Genomic DNA, 23,682 nt, shown 5'->3' on the forward strand with positions numbered 1-23,682 from the left:
CATCACACTGAACTGTCCTGGAAAACAGATTATGTCCTTCCCTGCAGTGACTCTGTGACCCTTCACACTTACCCAGAGTGTGAACTGTCTCTGTAACTAGAGACCCACAAAGTTACTGCTGTCTGGGCAACAGAAGAGAGCTAATAGTATCGAATACTATCAAAACCTAATACTGTGGCCAGATCTGTGCCCTGTGGGATTGTTTGGCTGCACATACGTGGCCCAGGGGTCAGGTACGAGCACACAGGAGCTCCATTGCTGCTGCTGAGTCAGAGTACACAGTGCAGGGCTTATGACTGTAGAAGCAGAGCAGTACCTGGAGCCCACCTGGAACTCCTCGCAGCTTCCTGTGCCGGTGCCCTTTTCTTTGCTAAACTCAGGCAGTGCATCGCAGCTCTGGAGCTGGGTGGGATTTCTGGCACTGCTGAAGGAACAGACTTACTGTCGCTGATGCAACACTGCCCTGGGTAGAGCCAGGTGGCAGACCAGCATCCTCCCAGGTGTTGGCTTTTTGAGTGTTTGGACCATTTTTGGGAGGCAAAGGTAGGAGTGAATGCAGTGACTGTCCAAAGGAAAGGGCCTGCTTAAAATGCAAAGGCCGACCTTTAGGGCACCACTAGGGACTGTGAGGTTGGAATAGAAAGTATTTTGAATTGAAATTGAAAAGGGCCTAAAAAATGCCTCCATCTGGGTAATCTTCAGGTTCAGAGCAGTACAGACGTTTGAGATGCCTATGATGAGGCATACCTGTTGCTGGACTAAAATTGTCACTTTGAAAAATTTGGAAAAAAGATGACATACAGTTTTGTTTGTAAATAAATTTTACAAAGGAGAGTCCATTAGTGCCAAGTTTTCACTGCATTGCATGGTGCAGCTTGTGCAGCTTTGAGTAAGCACAGAGTTTCCTTGAACTTGGTTTAGTATCTCAGAGAATCACAGCATCATTGATTCCAAGTAAAAAGTGTCAGCCAGTGTTCTTATTGTACTGCCCATTTGACTGGATTGTTATTGTTCGGATTCCTTTCTGGTTTTGTAATGGCTGCATTTCACATTAAAGTTCAATGGTTTAATTAAGGAAATGACTGAATAGGAAGTTACTGTAACCATGATTTCAGCTATTGAAGAAAGATTTGCCCTACACGTGAGGAAATTTGTGAACCTAAGGCTTTTGTTAAACATGCAACATCTCCACTTTGTTTTTTAAACCACTGATATCCAGATGAATAAATCATATCATTTTCCATCTCTTTGTGGAACTGCGTAAGTTTGTTTCCAAGCACATAGTATATTGCAGTATCTTTCCCTAAACTGTGGTTTCAAACAGAGATTATTTCTTTTGCAAGTGTAATTGAAATCTGAAGACAAAATTAAGGACAGTCTGTGTTGGCAAATGTCTCTTGAAATTAAAACATTTTATGTGCTGCTACGTAAACCCCTGAGTAGCTGCTTGCTTTCAGTTTTGAGGCTGGTCAGGACTCTGCAGTCAGACTGCATCTTGATATTGCTGTTCCCTCGGCAGTTGGGTGGGATGTAAAAGTTCTGCCTCCATTCCCAGGTCTAGCCAAGCCTGTTATGTGTTACAGCTGCTCTCTACGTCAGAACAGTAGGAAAAAAATATATATGTGTATCTGCAGATTTAAATTGTATCAGTTTTCTTTTCCACTTTGTAGCACACCCACATAAACAGTTGATTCAGACCAGCTAAGGAGTGTGGTAATGTCTGCTTTGAAGGGTGGAATAAGTGTCTAGCATGAATGTGGAGTGGGAATGCTATGGCAGGGGAGACATCTTTTACATCAGATCTGATACAAAAAAAGTAGCAAAGTCTCTGCACAGAAAAGGAGCTCACATCTACTCAAGTAGTCCTGAGTCCCCACTCTGCCAAATGGTGTGTTTATTAGTTTGATCAGCTACCAAATAATTACAGTGGTACAGTAAATAGCATTAATTACTATCTGCCCTCTGAAGCCTGGAGTTTCTCAGCCTGAAAAGGCAGGGCTTCCCCCCACCCCTCCCAGTATTTTTACTTTATAGTTCACAGTTCATGAAAGGAACAAGGAGCAGTCTAGTAGTCCAGCACAAACTAAGATCTGTAGGTAGGTATCATAAAATAATTTCCGTTGTAGGGTGAGCTGCCTGCAGGCAATTGACACTGTCAGTCAAGAACTAGCTGGTGGCTAACAAGAGGCACATTTCTTGGCTGTTTTAGCATTTTAACAAAGGGGTTCTAGCACAGTTTTGATTCAACTCTTAAATTTTATCAGGCAAACATAACAGAAAATCAGTAATTAGACAATTTTAAGCATTTAAACCAACTATAGCTGAGGAATCTAAAATATATAAGAGAATGTACTACTTGAAATGGAAATGCTATGATAATACATTCTAGAATCAATCTTTTAGTTAATTTAAAACTACCTTTTGTTTTGTTAAAACATTAAAGGTTGTCTACATTGGTGACATTTCAAAGACTTAACCTGATTTTTTTAGGGGAAATAAACATATGTTGATACAAAATATGTATTTTATTGTTTAATTTTTTTAATGAGGATGCAAGTTGGACTTTATTTTGCAGTTTTAGTAGTTTATATGTCAAAGACTTTATTTCTTCTATTTTTCTCTTCCCTTCTGTGAGAATGAAGAAAGATTTGGTGAAATCTGCCAGTGAAGCCAATGTATAGCCCACTGAATATAGTCACCAAGGGATTAATGCAGCTCTCTGTCTTTTTTTTGACTCTGAGCTACTTCTGAGCTAGTTCCTGCAAAATCACGTGCCTACATGATTTACTCCCATGAACCATCATATTATATGTTGTCACTAGGAAAAGGAGGTTTATTCTTTCTCAAGTTACTGAATACTGAATTAGTTTTAAGAAAGCCAAAGACCTAGTAGTGTCAAAAAAAGTGAGTAGTTTACTTACTGGTCTCAGGAGCAGTTGAAATTAGTATTAAAACATAAGGATTTTAATTTACTCATACCTCTTGTCAGTACACTTCTAGTTGACTTAAGAACACTCCTTTTTCTCTGGGTAATGTCACTTGACTGCATACATGCAAGTGCAAAATTTAATGATATGCTTACATAGTCTGAGGCACTGTTAGGAAAAACCCCTCTGTGGAATGAAGTCGCAACTGTAGTGGAAATTTAATGAACAAGGGGATTAAAATGGAAGCATTTAGGCATATTTAGATTTTCAAATTTTTTTTCATGTCTTTTAAATTATGTCTGTAATTCTGATAAAAATTCTTCTTGAGTTGTGAAACAGTGGGCCCTACTCAGAAAACAATCTGAAATTTCTTGGATGCAAAATGTATTTTTTCGCTTAGTGCAGAATGTGATTAATATAACATCTCAGCTGACATGATCTGACATGTTTTTATGAATTCCTTTGCAAGGCTAAAGTGCCTGTAGTTGCAATTTATAGTAATGAGACTGTCTGCTGTAAAGTAACTGATTACAATGATGGTATAAGAAGTAAGCATGTTTGTCTTTCCAAGCCATTACCCTTTCCTTGCTTCTGGAGTAGCTAAGGCTGTGTTCTGCAGCAATGGTATCCATAGGTGTCCAATAGCATTCTGTTTGTCCAAACATAATTTTGTGTACTTCACCAAATATAGTTGGATGGTATTTTGGACTGGAGTTCAGCTAATTTGGTTAAATACTGTATCTGATAGGTAATTTTGAAAAATACAACAAAGCTGTATCTATAATTACGCAAACAAATACTCACATGAAAACTTTGCTGTGATCTTTCAAATAATGAAGGGTATATTGTGTCTTAGGGTCAAAATATGAAAATACCCAGTTGTCTTCATTATGTACTTCTGGATTACATTAGGGGACAACTGGACCAGGTCCTGAAGTGGGCAGTAGTTTACTTGGTAGTTTTGATGAATAAGTAACAAAAACCTGATGTGCGTGCTTGGGCACATGTTCACATAGATTCATGTTAAAATACTATTGCGAAAATCATCCAAATTTGCTTCCTGCTAGAAGCATCTGTTTCCTCCTAGTAAGTAGTCATAGAAAGTTCCTGTAGCCATTTGCTGAAATAATTTTTGTCTCATTCAGCAAACACAGCTGGGAGTTTTGCTCTTCTCAGAAATGAGTGTAGCAAGTTGTACTTGCAAGCACGGAAACATTGTGAAGATCTGGTCCCTGGGGAGCTTAGAGCAAAATTCTTTTTGAAGATCCCAGAATGGAGAAAATCCTCTCTATGCAGAGCTTCTGACAGAAGCTGCAATAGTGAGAGATAGGGGAAGGAGTTGCCAAGGCACTGAAAAACTTCAAAGAACACTGGAACGAGGGGCGAAAGTTCAGCCTAATTCTTGTGTTATCTGAATTCACTCACCCAACTCTGTTGCAGTGTATCTGCATAAAATGGCTTGGATCTGGCTCTTGCAATAACCTCACTTTTCTGCAATATGACTGGAAATGTATTGTTAAAAAATTGGTTGCCAGTGAAAATGTTTTGAGTAAAATTCCACGAGGGAGCACCTAGATTGAGAGAGCCACTCAGCCTCCTCCCATGGTGGACACCTTGGTGACCCAGCTCAACTCCTTTACAGTGGCAGAAAGAAAAGCTGCTGGGTTAGTGATTTGAATCAACAAGCAACAGAAACAGAGGAGTAAGCATGAAACAATGAAGCTCAGAGCAGGAAGGGGGAAAGGAGCAGAAGCTTTCCTCCTTTTCAGCATCCCTCAGCATTAAATGAGGAATAAACTCAGTAATCACAAAAGCACAGTGTAAGTGCTTTCATTCTGGGTGAAACCTGGGCTCTGCTGGTAAATCTCCTATTGATCAGACCAGGGTTTGATTCCAGGTTTTATCTTTGATTTATGTGCACTGATATTGGTGAACAAACTGGTTGTGCAGTATCTGATAGATACTTTGAATCCAACTCAAGAGAATGTGTTGAAAACAACTCTAAGAATCTATTTACTTAAATAAATGTAAAACTTAATTATGATGCAATGAAATATTTTCCCACCATGATTTGTGCTGCTGCCAGCCCATGACACTTAGTATGGCACATTAGTAAATCACTCTCTGAGTTACTCCCTGAAATAAATTGTCCTAGCCATCTTGATTAATTTGCTGATTACTGAATATAAATATTCAGATCGTATCTGAATTTAAAATTGCAGGAACTGAAATGATGACAGTGAAGACACAGACTTGGGGTAGCAATGCAGTTGGTTGCTAGTTGAGCTCAGAGTGGAAGTGGCAAAAAAGCCCTGTTTGCAGCTGATGGATACACAGTGTGTCAGAAGATGGCTTTGGTGTTCAGCTCCTGCTTTTCACCTGTCTGTGGTGCATCAGCCACAAACTGTACCTTCAGGTATAAGATCCTATAGCACTTCAGGGGAGGGCTGCATCAGCAGGAGCTGCACCCTTCTTTCACCCCAGAGAGTGGGCTCTGCAAGTTACTGAGACATGACCTTCCACTGCTGATGCCGAGTGCTTTGCTGGTGGAGGTCTTTGCCATGACCATGGGCCAGATGACCTTTATGAGTGCTGAATTTATGTGGGAGCAAGAATTTTCTTATTCTGAAGATATATCTGTTGATCATTTTGTTCTGTGTTATATTGATGTTGAGGTGCTGCAAACATTGCAAGTACACAATTTCAAAACTCGGAGGGGCAGAGCCTGTATTTCTAGAGGAAAAATACAGTTTACAGCTTCCTTGGCAGACTGAAATCCATGATGGCTGTCAGAGATATAAGCTGTACCAGGTACTTCAGGAACAATTCTATCAAGGTTTATGTGTATACTTTTATTTTAAAGATATTGAAAATGAGATAAGATTCAGACTCATTATTGAATGTTTGCTTAACTTCTGACACATGATCTTGTTTCTTCACTTTGTACTCTAAATTAGGTCATTAAAATCAGATTGTGTGTTATAAACAAGCATCTTTCTGTTTATATGTGATTATAAAACAAACTTGGAGGGTAAAGGCTGTAATTTTGAAACAGATAAAATATATATGCCCCTTTGAAATATATATGGAAATTAGTTTCTCACAATCCAACTGAGATGATGTAAATGGACCCCAGAGAGCTGGTACAGTGTTGTCCATGTACTCAGGGGAGTTGGAGCAGTGTAAAGACTTTTGGAGGTCAGAAATGAGGTTAATTGACAGGGAAGTGTGTGAGGATAGGAAAAATTTGCACAGTGCATGTCCGTGGGTAGAGCTGTCAGTTCTTCACTTGACTACTAGTATTTGCCGAACAAACATGACAAGATTTCATTCCAGGGAAAGGAAAAAAAAAACAAAACAAGAAGAGTCATCTTAGGACAACACTATTGTTTGGAAAGAGTGGTGTTTTGTGGATTTGTTCCAAGATACCCACATGTATACACCTACTGTACACAATCTCCAGTCCTAGCTTGTCGCTCCTGCTGGTGTGACTGCTGTCTGCAGCAGAGGTTTGCAGAGCAGTACCTGCTCTGGCTTTTTCTCAAGTATTCTTCAAGCTCATAGCTTGAGTGTGCAAGCCTGATTTTGCACTAGTGACAATAACTCCATCTTTTTTGATGTAGCATATCATAAGTGACTTTTTCTGTCTTCCCATAAAGAGACATTTTTGATTTAGTGTATGTTGTGATTCCAGCCTGCTCCTTGTGGTATTAGTACAAAATTTGCTTATAATGCAAATAGTGCATGTTTCAGTGAAGGCTTCAAAGTATACGTTTCATTTTTTATATCTGTAAAGACCAGGTAAGAGTCTGGTTGATTTTTTTTTCTATAACAGCAGAGCACTGAAAAATCTGAAACTTTCATGGCCTTAGATAACAAGAAAACAACACGCAAAGGAGTAAGATTTATGTCTGGCTGATTTTTGGTCAGACCTTCCACTCTAACTATTGTGCAGTGATTTATTTTTATATTGTCATTAACTGTTCTCAATCTTTAATAGTATTTTAATTGTAGGATTCTTTTAATTTCTTTTTTTCTTATTTCTAAAATTCTTATAAAATAGTAACCATTCAAGCCTGATCCACATGATGAATAATTTCATCCAAGAAAACCCAGCACACCAAAATTGAACATTTTTTCATTATTTCAATATTGTAGCTATAAAGAACCTCTTTTCTGTTTAAAAATCAGCAGATATAACCCTACTTTAGAAACTCAGTAACTGAAGTTTTAGAAAAAATGTTTTTGTATTTCCAGATTTTGCTTTACCTTTTATTAATATTTGTATTAAATTTTAAATATGTAAAAATATATAAAAATCAAATAGCTGCATAGAAGCATTGTTTCCTAACTGCAAATATTTTTGCTTTCTTCTTCTATTGTTCCCTAAATTTATTCTGCACAAAATGTAAAAATACACAGTCAAGAAAGCATGTCAAAAGAGTGAGCTCTTCTTTGTAGTCTCACTTAAAAAATAAATATGGTTTAATACAATGTTGAACTACTTCCTACATAGTTAATAACAAAGCAGAAAAAGCAATATGCTTTGTCATTTTGGACAGACTTGATTATTTTATTCTACAATAAATTTGGCAACTGTTTACAGGCTTTGACTGCTTTATAGTTTCAAACAAGTGTCTGGCAACATTATCAAGCTAATGGCAGAATTGAGATCTTGAGGAGTCATTTCAGTTCATTCCACAAATGAGGATTGGATTTTATCCTGTGTTTTAATTACTGATTATGAGCAGCCTCCTTAAATTTCTGTTACATAGTAATCCTTTACAATAATTACGTTTCATACTTGTGCTTCCCAGAATATACAAGGTATGTTTAGGAAGGGGATTTGTTACACAGTGGAAATGCTTCTATAAGGAAGTATCTTGTCGTGGCTTTCAAATAATAAATGATGCATTCCATAACAGAAAATGCTGACATGGCATTAACAAGAGATTGTGTTGCTCTCTATGTTCATATTCTTAACCCTAGTCATCAGTGAAGGAATGGCAATAATTACTTATAATTGTGCAATTTATATTAAGTGTCTTTCCAAGAACATTTAAGAAAGCATGGAAGGAATGAACTGCAAAGCTAAAATGAATAGGAGGAGTCAAAGCGTGTCATTGGAGACGCAACCCCCGTGGCCACAGCAGAGGCATTCTGTGAGCGCTGCAGGGAGCAGAGAGCTGCTCTTTTTTTCAAAGAGAGCTGTTGTATTTAAAGAAAAAAAACTGCAGCAGAGGTGATGGGAAAATCAGAGACAGGTTGGAGGATTCCCAGAGAGAATGAGCTGATGAGTTCAAATTAAAAAAATCTGTTACAATGATTGTGCATAGGTATTTTATAACGAGTGATAACATGGTGGTTTTGTTTTGTTTTTTTTTTTTTTCAGTATTCTAATGTAGAATTTGGTACTTCAGTACCAGTGTTTAAAATGGTACAGCTGGAAAAGATTATTTGTCTTCCCCTTTTGGTTGTGATCATCATGGAGAGTAATTTCTTATTGTTGAATATATTCATGCGATTATTTTGAGGACTGCATTCTTAAACAACAGCTTCTCATTGTGTATGCAATACCTAACTCTTTGCAGATCATATACTTCTGCAGAAGTCATTGTTTCTTAATACTTTTCTTTTTCTAATAAAAAAGAAAATTTACAGAAGATTTTATATAGAAAGTGTTTGGCTTGTTCACAGCATTACTATGTCCTGTTTCTACCCACCTTTCCTCCTCATCCTCACTTAGCAAGATACAGATTTTTTTTTTCATTGCCTGTGTACTAGGAATACTTGAATAATAATAAAAACAATTAATCATGAGATTACTTATCTCTAAAGGGGCTTCCCATGTTATACAGTTTACTTTTTTCCTTTGGCTATTAAAAGTGTTTTTCATGCTTTCAGTTCTGAATCAATGAATTTAAGCTTAAAATTAAAAGTCTGCTTCTGTACGATGCTCAGCTTCCCATATTCCTTTGTTAACACTTTGGCCCGGGTTTGATTCCCGGTCAGGGAAAGTCGCTTTTTCTGACCTTAAAACAATGATAATTTAAATTTTTAGCTACAGGAAATGCTTAGTATCTCCCAAAGTTCAGCCCTGCACACTGTTTCTTTGGCTTGCATAGGGTATTTAAAGTATTTTTGCATAGTTATGGCTCAGCTTCCTGCCTACTCTGGTTTCTATCTTTCTCCAGTATGACTGGGTGTGATGAGAGGATGAATACTCAAGGAAGTGAGCGCTGTGGTGAAATCCTCTGGGTTTCCTAGGTCTCCTCAAGGTGGGGAAAAGAGGTGCCCACAGTCACTTTTCTACATGTGGGTTTTCAGAAGGCCCTGAAGGGGACAGGAGAGCAGAGTTGTAAGGAAATTCAGGAGATCCAGTCTGGACTCACAGGGTTTTGCAATAGACTGTAAGTTTCCCTTTTAAAGCCAATCCAGTGCTGAGGGACCATCTGTCCTACAGAGGCACTGAATGCCTTAAGGGGAAATAGCTACTTTGTTTGAATTTTGAGATAAGTAAGAGAAGCCATGAATTTGATCTAGAAACAGAAATGGTAAAGTAGCAGCTTAAATATGTAGAACTGTTTTTAAAATAATGGCTTCATTTTGCCAGTCTACTATTTGTTAAGATTGATAAACATTACTGGAAAGATTCTTGAGTACTTTCAGTTGCCTCCAAGTTTTCAGACAAATTCTTTCTTTCTGTATTTACCTAGTCTTTCTGCAAATCTAAATTTCTGAACTGTACATTAAAACAAACAAACTAAACTAAACAGAATATGTAATTGCAACATTGTAGTTCAAAAATGCACAGAGCTGCTCACAAGTTTTCCTTTTTTTTCTGAATAAGCAACTCTGGGTAATTTAAAGAAGCTCTGAATGATTTAGAGGCACTCAGACCCCATGGTCACCTTTTTTCCTTAGGATCAAAATGAATTGCTCATTTATAATTGCAAGCAGTAAGATGCCTGGCTACCTGCAAGTCTGTTCACACCTGTTGTACACAGTTAATAACAAAGTCCTTGAAAATTGATTTAAATGATCACATATGTATACATTTTACCAGTTAGGTGTCTCAATTTTGGGATTGCTAAGTGAGTAAGACTGATAATGTTCTTTGTAAACAAGACATGCTTCTTGCATCCCAGAAAATATGTAGGGGAATTGTTATCAGTACTTGAACTGATACATCACTGCACAAGTACTGAAAAGTCACGGCAATTATCTTGAGCTTTATCACCTTAATCTCAAATACAGGGTAGTACACAGAAATAATTTTGCCTATATTCTGGAGTAAGGACAAAGCAGCTTTTTCATATGAGCATAGGTTCAAATCGGAAGGGACTCTCTAGTCCAACCTCCATCCCAAAGCAGCATCAGCAAAAAGATCAGGTAGGGGTGCTTAGGGCTATCTATGTGCAGCCTGGTCTTGAAAATGTTCAAGGATGGAGAGTGTACAGCCTCTCAGAGCAATGTCTGGTTGTCCTGATGTCCAGTCAGAAATGCTCTTGTTTCAGTTTAGGTCTGCTGTGCCCTTCTCTCCAGACACACTGCTGTAAGGAGTCTGGCTCTATATTCTTCATAACTTCATCATAGCTATTGGAAGGCAGCTATTTCTGCTGTTTGAAACAAAAATGGACACAGATTGCTCAAGCCTTTTAAGAAGAACAGAAAATGTTGATAGCCATATTAGCACTTAGGAAAGGACATCAAGTTTGCTTCACAGAAAATTCTGTAATGAGTCTTTCTGTAACAAAAATAAATATTCAGATACCATTTGATTATGATCTAGTAAATGTTTACATGATTATATTTGTTGGTGTGTGTTTTCCTAATATGTTAGGAAAGAAAGTACTGGTAAGCAAGAGAGATGTGTCAGATACTGAATCTAAAAGAGGGAAATCCATGACCAATTCACGAGAAGCCATGGGACATGTGACAGCAGAGAGAGCAAGACAGCAGCATTTTAGATACTGCTTTGGAATATTCTTGAGAGCCTTCCCTGGTATGATAGTGACTGAGAATAGGCCCAATCGAGTATATAGTGTTTACATCCCTCCAGCCTCTTCCCTGGGGGATGGGGCAGGAAGAGGAGAGGGAAGGAAGCAAGGGATGATTGATGGGTTTTGAAAAGCTTTTCCCCGCGAGGGGAAGGTGTGGTCACTGTACGCATCTCCAGCTAACAAAGCCCTCCCGTAGGTGGAGCAGATGTAAGCTTTGTCACTCCTTTGCCCAGAACAATATTGTTCTTATTTTTTGTTTGGAATAGAGATTTTAGCAGGGGAAGTAGCCTGTCACCGTTACCGTTTGTACTGCTTTAAGACAGCGCTCCTGCACCTAGTCTGACTGTGACATCTGTGACCAAGGGGCTGTAATAAGGAAGACCAGAGCACAGATTGCCTACTGTGTGTGGTACATCTTGGGAAGGCATGAGCATACAGCTACATTTCTGTCAAATTAAGCTACAGGTACATGAACATATTAAGCCAATATAATCTGATATTGTTGCCAAAACAAGCGGTCATATTCATCCTCTCGCCACTGCCTGTTTTTGCTTACATGCTACCTCCTCTATTACACTGGCACAAGCAGCAGCACAGCCACATGCTGAACCAGACAAAGGAAATTATCTGGAAGAAAATTAACCTGATAAGAGAAAAAAAAAAAGAAAAAACGTTTCACCCAGAATTGGTTGCTGAACTGTTGCTTTTTCAGCAGTGATGCCAACTGATGTTGTTGTAAAGCAGGCATGAGGCCTTAACCAGACCAGCGAGTATGAATTTATCTTAGCATTAAGTCCCTGTGCTAGCATTATGCCAGCAGTGGGAATAAAAATGTTCCATGACCCAGCAAGAAGTTAGGGTAGTATAGACAGACGGTACCTATCTGGCATAAAGTCTGTAGGTACAAACTTATTCTGTCAAACATTTTCAAGTGCCAGTGATCCCCATGTGCCGTCAGTGCTTTTCATTCAATACTAGCAACCCTTAAACTTGTATTATCAAATCAAGGCCAAACTGAATGAGATCCATTTTAGGACTTGAAAGCGGGAAAAAAAAGGAAAGTTATGCAGAATGTAGTTCTGCCAAGTGGCGATGCTTTCTTACCGTAAGCTGTACTCAGATGGGCTCTGATTTGTGGTGGCAATATATTAGGATACCAAAATACTTAGAGATTATTTCTAGGGAAGTGAATAACTGAAGATTGTGGTTTTGTAAGTACTAACGTTGTCAGATGTTATTCAGCCTTTCAGTAATGAAGTACCTGGCAATTTTCTGTTTTTTTCACAGCTGTTTCCCCTGGTCATGTTGCAGTGTGTGAGATCTGGGACACAGTAATATCAGAAAGAGGAAGAGAAACCAAAAGGTGCCTGATGATGCATGTCTGTGACAGAAGGCCTTCTGCAGAGTCAATGATCAGAGAGTCAGTGGCTTGACAGAGCTGTAGCTCTGGACTTTCTTAGAAATTAGATCACCAACATCGCCAGGCAGTGTAAATGTAGTAATCTAAACAGCGCAGAGTACTAGTGAGTGAAGTTGGAAACTCCTTCTCTCTGAGTGTCCCAGTCTCTCTAAGAACTGTAACGTTTCCTAGGCCCAAATTTTGAGAAGAAACTAAGAATTTCCTCCGTCTTCCCAAACGCTGCTTTGAGGCACTGGAGAGGGCTGTGACCGGATGTTCCTACCCCCTCCCCATCCCTAGTCAAGAAAAACTTGAGAGTTAAAGCCTGCGGTATTTATCGCCCTCGGAGCCGCCAGCCCCGCGGTTCGGGGGGTACAGAACACCCGGCTCTCCCCGCAGCGGGCCGGGGCTCTGCGGGGCGTCCCGCGGCACCTCGGGGGTCGGGACCCCGCCGGGCGCGCCCCGCGGCGGAATGCGCGGCACGCGGGCCCGCCGCCCCCCCGCGCTCCGCTCAGGCGCGACCATTGCGCGGCACGGGGGGGGTTTGGGAGTGGGGGCGCGCCCTCCGCCCCGCTCCGCGCCTTCCCTGGCTCCGCGCCCCGCTCCGCGTCCCCCCGCCCCGCGCAGGACGGGGCGGGGCGCGGGCACCGCGCCCGCTGCGCGCACCCCCGGCGGGCCCGGCTGGCGCCCGCGCGCTCCCTCCCGCGTTCGGGGCGGTGGTTGAGGCCGTCGGGAGGTGGGGCTGGCGGGGTCGGGCCGGGCTGGGCTGGGCTGGGCTGGGGCAGCCGGCGGCGGTCAGCGGGGCCCGTGGATGGCAGGCGGGGCGGCTGCCGGGGGCTAGGGTCGGCGCGGAGCGGGGCCGGGCGGGGCGCGGGCCGAGCGCGGCGAGCGAGGAGCCGCAACCGGCGGAGAAGGCACGGAGGCGGAGAGCGCCCTGCAGCCCCGCCGCGCCGCAGCCCGGCGGCCGCCAAAGTTGCTCCCCATCCCGAAGGGGAGCGGGGGATCAGGCGGGGCGATGATCTTCCCCAGCAGCAACAGCAGCGCGGCGGGCGGCGGCCGGACACCGTATCGGAAGCAGGTAAGGGAGGGGTGTGTGTGGGTTTGTAGCTCCCCCACCTTCGCGTTCCCCCCGCAGCCCGGAGGTGCTGGGGGAGGAGTGGGGGAGAGTGGTGGCGACTGGCGTAAGTTACAGCTCGCAGCCTTTTCGCTTCTCGATTTACAGAAAGAAACTCTTTTCTCCTTTTTTTTTTTTTTTTTTATATTTTTTTCACCCCCTCTCACAAGCCGCCCCGTGACCTTGCCGAGTGCCCGGGCGGCCGCCGCCGGGTCACCTTAGCGGGCGGCGCGGGGCGTGCGGGGCGGTGCGGGGCGGCCGCGGCCCCGCTGGGCTCTGCAACAGGTTAGGAAGGACCCGGTGTCGCAACAGCGAAACTTCGGGCTGGATGTTTTTCGCTCGGCGTGAAATGAGTGAAGGGGTCTGGGCGCGTTCTTTCTTTCAAACAACCCTCCAGAAAACCGCCACCGCCCCTCGGGCGCGCCTCTGCTCCCCCCGGGGAGGGCACCCGGGGACCCTGTGACATTTTATGGGCACAGAGATCTCTCTGATAAAGCTCGGAGCATTCACATCCATGGAGCAGTACTGAAAGAGGTATTTCTTTGTTTGTTTGTTTAGTCGCTGGAAATAAAATATTTGAAATAGTTGGATTACAACCTTGCTGGGCCGTTTGTCTTTGGCTTCGCCTTTTACACAGACACACACAGACACGCACGCAGTGTTGATATTAACATTATTACTTTATTTTCTGCTTAGCGTGTTATTTTTTCATTGACTCTTTGATTAAAAAAAAAAATTAAAAAAATCTTACTTTTCAAGTTAATGGGAAAGCAGTGCTGTATGTGTGTGCCAGAGGGTAAATGGAGTAGAGGTCACTGACAAGCTCCCGGCTTGACAAAGCATGCCAAAAATACTATGGCAGGCTTCGTTACAGGTGAGGAAAAATCCTGTGTCTGCTGCTCTTAGTAGTTGAAACAAATAATTTGATGGATTCAGTCAGCAATACTGGGGAAGTTTGCCCAATTTTTTGGGGGGGTTGGGTTACATTAAGGGCAGAAATTGCAAATTGGATATCACTTCTGTGCACAGTGAACTGTTTCATATAAATAATGAGGAAATGGGCTTGGAAATTTTGAATTCTTGGTGCGTTGTTGGGACGGCACATGATCTATGTGGCAGTGAAAGTTAAATTCTCACATTTTCTTGAAGCTTAAACAAAAATTGTTTCCTTTCTCCTCCCCATTACCTTGCAGAAATATCTTTTTTAAAAAAATCACTGGTATGTTATCTCAGCAGTGCTCTGCAGATGCTGCCCGGCAGTGGGTGGAGTTATCTTTGTATCGTGTTCTCGAAGTGTTCAAGTCCATACATAACAAAACATGCTTATTGTGTGTGCTGGTTTTGGTTTGTTGTTAATAAATGTCCTGGATACGCCCATGCTGATGATCTTGTCTGGTGCTCCTGCAAACTTTATAAATGAAGCTAATTTATCAGATAGTATTTTGTGCTCTCCCTTCAAGGACCATTAATCGATGAAGGCCCCTTAAGTGGCTGTGCAGTGTGTTGGGAACCGCGTAGGGTACTGGCAGGAGTGGAGGGCAGTGGGGCCAGGCCTCGTGCTGGCAGGGCTGTGTTTTGTGTGCGGATGTGTTTGCCTGCTGGTCTGGAGCAGGCTGATAAGATGCTCTTCTTTTCACAGTGCACTCCTTAGATTCAAAGAGCTAAAAGGGCTGACTGAATCAGAAAAACAAACAGACCCTTTTTTCCCAATAGGCAGAGAAAGAAATGAATGCAGGGGTATTATGTGGGCTTAAGACCCTGGGTACCAAAGGTTTCTTTTGTTAGTATGTAGCTATTCTCTGCTCAAACACTTCCTACATAAGGAGCCAGGGTCTGTGCCTTTCTCCAGCTAAGTACATGGAAAACTCCTATTAACTTCCTTCATGTAGACTAAAGTCATTTAAAGATTGGCTTTCTGATCTCCCTTTCACTCAGACTTCACCTGCAGGGGTGAGCTGGTATCAAACAGTGCTGAAGAGTGTTGCAAGCCAAATTTTTCAGCTCTTCATAGTTAGAAAAGTTCAGATTAAGTCTCTGTGTGCTCTGTGTAACCCATATTGAGACAATTGCATTGTAGTTGTGCTTTAGCCTGAGACACTAGGTTCTATTAGGGTAGGAATTTCCTATGCTAACATCATGTAGTATATGAAACTGAAACAATTTTAATTTACAAATGAATTTAAAATCTTTCGAGTTGCTTGTGTGTCTCTCTTGTTATTGTAGTATATCTGTATGATATCAGAATAATATAAGAGCACTTCATGTTTAGCACTGTTCTGTTTAATTTTTAAGAGTCTATAGCAGATTCTGGTGAAAAGATGAGTGATTGATAAAATGCAAGGTGACACTATCTTATTTTTAAGGCATTGTAATGTAATATGGATTTCTACTTCAATTTAAAATATTGACAGAATACCATATAGCTACAGTAGGTCCAGAGCTTTACCCATACTCTTTTTGTTTTCCCAAATAACTATGTTTTGTTTTATAAACAAATCTGTGCTTATAGTATTACGTTTGTTACCTGCTGTGTCTACATTGTTGTAACTCAGGCATGTGGGAGCCAGTCAACATTCTCAATTTCACGTCAGATTTGATTGGATGGTGCCTGGTCATCTTCCCTCTTTTAGAGTACTCGTAAGAGTACTAAAATATGGTCTCTGAAGTTGTGTTTTCTAAAGGATTTCCTGTGTTACAGGCAGACAGGCATGTTAAAAATATTCCTACCAGGCTTAAAAGTTAGACATTGCTTAAATGCGTGGCAGCTCATCTGAGAATTGACTTGAAATGCAGATGCAGGCCTAGTTAAAGAATGAAAGTCACACAGTATCTGCAGTAATAACCTATCACAACACTCATGGCTGTACATCCTGTCTGAAAAAGGTGGGTGTAAGGTAATATTTTTACTAACAAGGTTACTTGAGCTATGCAAAGAATGCACGTCTGCATCCGTAATGCAAAGGAAACAAAATGACATACAATATCCTGCTTAATACAGGCTTTTTTAGCTCTTGGTTTGTTGAGAACAAGATGATTCTCTGCCCCTCCTCCCTCTTTTATTATTCTCATGTAAATCAGGAGGCGCTCCTCCGGAGTAAATATTTCTATATTCTGTAAAATTATCATAAATGGAAAATTAGGCTTTCTCCTGCCATCTGCTCCTTGAATCTACAGAGCTACTGCAGCTATTTGATTAGGGATTTTAAATCGCTCACTGCAGGGAGGTTTCTCTGCTCTCAGGTTTCTCGGAGAGGATGGCAGAAGCAGCTCTAGAAGCCTGGGATGCAGGCGAGCATGGGGTCCTGCCACCACAGCCTGGGTGCTCTGTGCCTTTTAACAACTTTGCCCAGTAACAGTGGTTCTTGTTACATTTTGATGACTGTAATGTTTATCTCACCAGGATAAGGAGATTTACATAGTTTGCTGCTTTCCAGAAGATTAACTGGGCGTAGCTGCACGTGAGGAATTTAACACTGATTTGGTGTTTGGCCTGTGTAAGGAGAGACAGACAAAGGTTTTGATCAGTCTTTTCATACAGCTCTGTTATCATCAAGCGTCACAGGTTGGGTTTTATTAAAAGTTGAAGGTTAAGGTGGTTTCTAATGATGGTTAAATGAAGAAAACTTTTACCAGTCTCTGGCTAAAAATGTAGATTAGGTTTTCACTCTGTCCATAGGTTTAACCTATCAAGAAGCTACACCTGTAATTCTACTTTATTATTTCTCAGTTGACACTGTGTGTGGTGTCTTTGTGTGTGAGAAGGAGCCTCGTTAAACTTACAAGAGCCGGGCACGGTCATAACTCAAAACATGCAGCTCCATGGAGCAGTGTTTGCCCAGAGTGATTTGATGTGACACCTCCTGTGTGTATGGATGGTGCTGGGGGCAGGAGGGAGAGCTGAGGAGTCTTAACGTTGAACATGTATCTTTGGTTGCACAAATAAATGGGATTAGCATCTTTTTGTTTCTTTCTTTCAGAACTGTAAGTATTGTAATTTTGTACCACTGGCTTGCTGTGACAGACTTTATTTCCCTTTACATTGTATACAATGTTAAGGGGTCTACCTGGGTTTCATAAGACTAAACTCCTATATAAAGTACCATCTATTTTAAGTGCATCTATAAGATTATGAAATTCTGCTTTATTGTCAAGGGAACAAAACTCCTCAGTCAGTGGGTTTCTATACTTGTAACAAAATGTGAATGAAAGAAATAAAAGGAAGCACCTTATCTAGTCAGGTATGATGTTATAGATTATGAAAAGTGATATGATTGTCTTATCTCTAGCAATTCGAAAGTTTTGTTTAGTATTTCTAACAGGGTGAACAATATATTTTTATCTCTTTGTAAGTGTTATTGTTCAAAGTATGTGTCTTTGCCATTAAAATTCACATCGAAGGGAAGATAGAAGCCTGTGTCTTGGACATCTGCTGTTTTGTTTTGGGTTCATTTTTTTCCCCAAAAAACTTCCAACTGTTAAAAAAAGTTGCTTAAGTTAATACATTTCTGAAGGGTTAGATCCTTTAAACTAGGGCTGCTGGCAGGGAGGAGAGGGGAAGGAAGGAAGGGAGGGGGAAATCCTTTCCTGAGAGCTTGAGATGGTTCCTAAAACATCTGCACAGTGCTGCAACCAAGTAAATAAAAATAATGATCATTTGACATTATAACTGTCTGGCTTTTTTTTTTCCCTCCCCTCGTGATTAAAATTGACCTTTGCTTGTTCATGAGATGGTGTGTAACAAAAGAATAGGAAGAATATTCCTCCTAATATACTCAGTGGAGAATAGGAACCCTTTTTAGTGGCTTTCCCTCATGGATCTGTTTCCAGCTTCTTATGAATGCTTTTCTCTTTTTCAACATCCAACTGTTTTAAAAATGTCTTCCTTGCTGGACAGTGTGGAGGCTTATAAATCTGTAGTACTAATGAAGAGTGCATGGAGGTGTTTGGATCTTGGATGAAGTGTGTTGGTCAGAAATTTTCTAAAGCCAACAGAAGCACATTTAAAAGTTCTCAAACCTCGTTGAAGTATTTGTGAGTTATTTTGCATATGGTTCAGAATTGCAGGGTACTGTGGTAATTGTAACAGCCCTGCAGAAGTCACTGTATTTGCAGCTTCCTGATGCAACAGGAAAGGGAAGGGATGAGTTAGAAATAGAGGAGAAATGTGGAGGGGAACTATGGATTAGATAAGCACAAATCTCCTAACCCAGCAACTTGGAAACATACACACAATAAAAAAAAATGTGCTATAGGGGCTGGTTACTGTGATTAGCACAGCTTTAGCTCTGTTTTCCTCAAGAGACTGCAGTTAAGGCAGCATAGCTGCAGCTGTGTATTGACACACAAAGTAGTTTTAATCTGCAGTTGAAGTAGTTGAATGCTGGTGAGGGATTGCTTTAATCAGATTCAAGATGAACTAGGTTCATGTCTTTTGAGTTAGTTTATTTCTAGCAGTTTAAATGCAGTAACTTTTATTACTATTTGTGGAAATTGATTTTTAACAATACAACTTTATATCAATTTGAAGACCTAACCTGTGCACTTAGATACACTGGCATAAAAAATACCTAGCAAATATTTTTAAGTCTCATAAACTCTTCAACACAGAAATACAATTGCAATGCTTCAAAAATGTCTTTTTTGGAATTATGATATAGTATAAAGATATATCAGCTTCATGGTCAGTTGCAAAATAAATGCTGATTATTACAGATATGTACAAATATATATTAGCATAATATATAATAATACCCTTTTGTTCATGTGTCCTCATAAAAGCTGTGTCGTTCACTTACCCATAATTGTTTAGGAAATCACTGGTGTGTGTCTTATTTGTTTAAAGTAGTCTACTCCAGAAAAATGATGTGTCAAATAGAGAGAAGGTGTTTAGACTTTACTTATTTAGTTGATAAAACTTTGTGAGGTTGCAATGGAAACAAATAATGTTGTTCTGGGGAGCCTCATTTGGGCTTTATTTTCCGTGATTGAAGAACAGCAAAAAAATCAAGGCAAGGTGAGTATCAAACTTAGTCTAGCTTAAGCCTTACCTGCTCGTGAAATTACATACTTCTTTACAGCAACTAAATATATGTAACTTTTCGTTGTTGATTTTTGACAGTGGCGCTTTCACACCTTATTCTGTTTTGTTGTTTGTGTTTTTCTTCCTGTTTCTCTGCTTAGATGAAGATTTATTTCTTTCCTTACTGTCTATTGTTTTCTGTTCATTTATATCTGAGTCTCCTCTACCATATAGTGCTTCACTTCAAGAAAGTGGAAACATGACTCCTTAGGTTAACTACAGCTCATATATTCTGTCATTTGGGTACTACAGCATAATAATGTTAGAATTCAGTCCTTTAGGATATTCAACGTATGTGTGTGGCACTTCCATTTTTAGTGTGCTTGAGGAGTGAAATCTCAGGATTCAGGTGTGAGTTTGGATGAGCTACAGGGAGGTTTTCTCAGAATTGTTAGTCACTACAGGCAACTTTTTAAGCCTGTGGTGTTACGAGCTCCCAGGAAGGCTGCTGCAAGTTAGTGGAGGAGTATCCAGTCGTCTTTGACAATCTGAAGCAGTCATAGGTGTTTGACTCCTTTGAGGTGATTCACAGTCCTGTTTAAGATTCACTTGACCCACAGAAACTTTATCAGGTTGTACCACTGCAACAATCTGAAATCACTCAAAACACCAGGCAGGCAAGGGTAAAATCAAATGCAGATCCTTGTTTACAAATCCATAAACAAAAATATGTAATTTTTAAAACCAAGGAATGGAAAAAACCCAAACAAAATAGTGGTACAAGAACTGAAAGTTTTCTTTACCTTGTATGCAGCCCTGTGGTACGTAACCTCCAGTCTTCCCAGGGAGACTCTGGTTATTGCCAAAGATGTTGCCTCGAGTTGTGTTCAGAGAAGAGACTCTGATTTAAGGCTCTGTATTTCCTTTTATACTTAACCCACTCAAAGATAAGGGGCAGAGGTTTTGTTTTATTTTTTAAGTAGCTGATGTCTCTCACTCAGTGTTCTTTCATCAGACCATAGGTTGTTTTTACCTGCTTTGGAAGTAGTGATGTCTGTTGAGTATTGCCATGTACAAGGCTGCCTGCCCAGGCTTTGGAGTTCTCTTCAGCTAAGCACTAAAGAGATGGTTAGTGTGCTGCAAAGGAGATTTCGTGCTATGAAATGATGAATGAACTTCAAGTCTTGTGGTGGTTTTCTTTCTTTTCTACCTATAATTTGCTAATAATGCTTTTAACAGAGGTGCAATAGGTTTTTCAATGGGCTACTATGGAATTGGAGTAGACCCTGTCACTCCAGCCTCTGCAGGTGACTGGCAGCTGTGTGTCGCCTGTGTGACCACCTTTGAGCACGGCCATGGTGACCCATTTGGAACTGTTTGTGTTGCTACACACGTGTGTGTTGTTCTGGCTTGGCTTAGCTTAGCTAATCATTTAGCTAAAGTTTTAAATAACCTATTACAACATGAAACTCTTTGAAGTATGTAATGTAGAAGTAACATACAGCACAACTCTGTGTTAACTGCATCTGTGCTGTGGGAGCAGAGATACAGAGTGGGTGTGCCACACATCTGGGAATACATGGCATGGCCAGGAACATGCCTCCTGCCAGCCCCGGGAAAGCAGCACCCACACTGGATAAACCTGGGCTTTTGCTGAGCAGGGCACACAGATCCACTGATTTCTGTCCAGTATGAAAGCAACCACCAGCAGGACAAGATCCTTTGAAGTGTTTAGTGGTCTGTCTTCCAGAGTTCAAGAAGAGTTCTGAAAATATGGGTCTGAATTTTAAGACTCTTGCTTATACTAGTTCATATTTACATACCCAGTGGTGCCACTGCATGGGGTGAGACTGCTGACATAAATAACTACTTATTGAGACAGAGAACCAGAAGACCTCTGAATTTCCCCAATGAGAAACCCAAGTTGAATAGTTGGGTATGAAAGTGTATCCTTGGGTTGGGGTTAAACTTATATTCAACAGAATCAAATGGTATTTTGCTTTAATATTATTCCACCCAATCTATTTGGCTTGCATGATCCTCATTATGATAGTACTTTTGCTTATTTGAAAATACTTCTGTGTAATTTGGAAAAAAACATTTGAGTTAGGCTACTAACCTTTGAAACAGGGACAGTTTTTGGCATTTATTCAGCATTCCGTAACTCTGAATGCTACTTGTGAGAAAGACTTATCAAACTGGGTTTTAGAAAAAGTATTTCTGCAGTGTTTAGCTTAAACAAAAATATAAATGATAAACCTTCCAATACACGTGTATATGTGTAAATATTCCAGAATTAGGGTCAATTTTTGAAATAAGAAAACCGAAAGTATCCTGTAGTACTGAGGAGCTATAAAGTACGTTTGAAGGCTTCAGTAACTTTAATGTTTAAGAATACCAAGATGTAATTCACTATATAGGATTTCAGTTGGTTAAAGGTGCTATTTAAACTTTGGGCACACTACACCACCAGTAGAAGAATGCAGGGGCTTTTTGGTTGCTCGAAGTGCCCTGAGAGCTGCCTCCATTCCCAGTTACAATATTCTACAATCCTTTGGGGGCTAATGCAAGATGAAAATGGTTAAGGAATTCATTGTTTCAGCATTATGTCAATATTTTAATTGCTGTAGTGACAAAATCATGTTAACTTTGGAACCAGACTTTGTCAGATTGCCAGCAAACATAGAACTGTCAGGTGTGGACTGTCATGGTCTCGGAAAGTCACTAAGGACTAAATACTGACTTAGTCATTAGAAAAGTCATTCTGGCTTTTCATGTAACCATTCTCTATGTATTCTGATAAGTTGTTGAAAATTCCCTGCTCTGAAGGTCCTGACCATTTCATGCTTTCTGGTTTAACGTTCCTGTTGTGACTTAGTTATTCTTAGTTTACTATTATTTATATATGGTTTTGTATTCCAGTATATAAGATGATGGAAAGAAACGTCTAGCCCATCTGTGTGTTTTATGTTTCTATCAAAAGACCTTATTCTGACGTGACATTTTCCTGTCAACCGTCTTTCAAAATGACTGAATCCATCTTCATCCTCTTCCTTCCCTGAAATAAGTTCTATGTTGAGTCATTGTCCTGGGTGATAATAAAAGTTCTGGGTCAGTCACACCTATAAAGTTTATGCATAGGGATTAAGATGCTGACCTGAAGTTCAAATTGTCCTGTCACCAGTATTTTGGATAATCTTAGGTAAACTGTTATTGTTTGACTCTTGTCAAAAGTACTTGTTAATAGTAGTTTTCTACCTCTCATAGATTTTGTACAGAAATGTGCTAACATCTGCAAATGGTTCAGATACTACTTCAATTAGAACTAAATATCTTGAAAAAAATATTATACACGTATACATACATATATAGATGTATGTGTTCACGTCTGTCCTCTGAAGCTCAGGGTAGAGCAGATTATTCAGAATGATAAAACTCCAAGTTCTGTCACTTACTGTGTAAGTAGTTTCTTTGCGGTCTATGGGAATGTTTATGTGAATGCTAATATTGATATTTCCAGATTATCAACAATGGTAGAGTTCATTTTTGCAAGAAATTGGACTGGTAAAACTATCTAGAACTCTAGTTTTAGAAAGGAGTAGATGTTGTTTTCCTGTTAGCATTAGTTAAGCTTATTTCTAAGCAGATGTTTGTTGTGCAAAAAGGCAGAGTCAACAATGAATTGGGTTTTTTCCCTTTTTTTGTCCCATTTTAACTTCAAAATCCAATTAAATTGTGTAAATTCAAAATTAAAATATTTGGTTTATTTTTTGTTTTAAGGAAATGCAATGCATGGTCTTTCAACTTCATTTTACTGTGACTGTTGTAGCAAACTAATGATGGTTTACAAGATTATTAGTGTTAAACATCCAACTGTTGCGCAGATTGAGAAACTTCAAAGGTAGAGTTTCTTCTAAGAAAAATGCAAATGTATAGTCTTATTAAAAATGTGTTTTCTTGAAATTGTCCACTGTGTAGGACAAACCTGAAAGTCGTTGCTTAGCACTGTGGTTTTGCAGTAAGAAGAGGCAAAGTGATTAATTCATATTAAAATGTTAACAATTATCTGGGCAGATTCTCTTTCACTTCAGTGTGAATTATCAATTCCAAGTGTAGTTATTAAAAGTATTTTCCTTTGTCTGTAACTTTCTGATGTGTTCAGAGGTATGATTCCTCAGCTGAATTCTTGTACTAAGAACAAGAACATGACTAATAAAGTT

At 40.1% G+C, this 23,682-nt stretch overlaps 1 protein-coding gene across 7 annotated transcripts in view; it reads left to right on the top strand.

Moving 5' to 3' along the window:
- Positions 1-23,682, top strand: part of RBMS1 (RNA binding motif single stranded interacting protein 1) — a 144,850-nt gene that overhangs the window by 39,113 nt on the left and 82,055 nt on the right. The window contains exon 1 of one of the 7 annotated variants that reach the window (XM_050340149.1): positions 13,167-13,407. The exons of 4 other annotated variants lie outside the window; for them this stretch is intronic. In XM_050340149.1, the coding sequence (XP_050196106.1) occupies positions 13,345-13,407 (63 nt within the window). In that variant the 5' untranslated portion in view covers positions 13,167-13,344. Of the gene's footprint in view, positions 1-13,166; positions 13,408-13,960; positions 13,978-23,682 lie in introns of those variants that run through there. 2 more of the 7 variants (XM_050340148.1, XM_050340150.1) reach the window with 2 other exon arrangements.

Source organism: Myiozetetes cayanensis, unplaced genomic scaffold (assembly GCF_022539395.1).
Source record: "Myiozetetes cayanensis isolate MyiCay16 unplaced genomic scaffold, myiCay2020 scf9, whole genome shotgun sequence".
Lineage (NCBI taxonomy): Eukaryota > Metazoa > Chordata > Aves > Passeriformes > Tyrannidae > Myiozetetes > Myiozetetes cayanensis.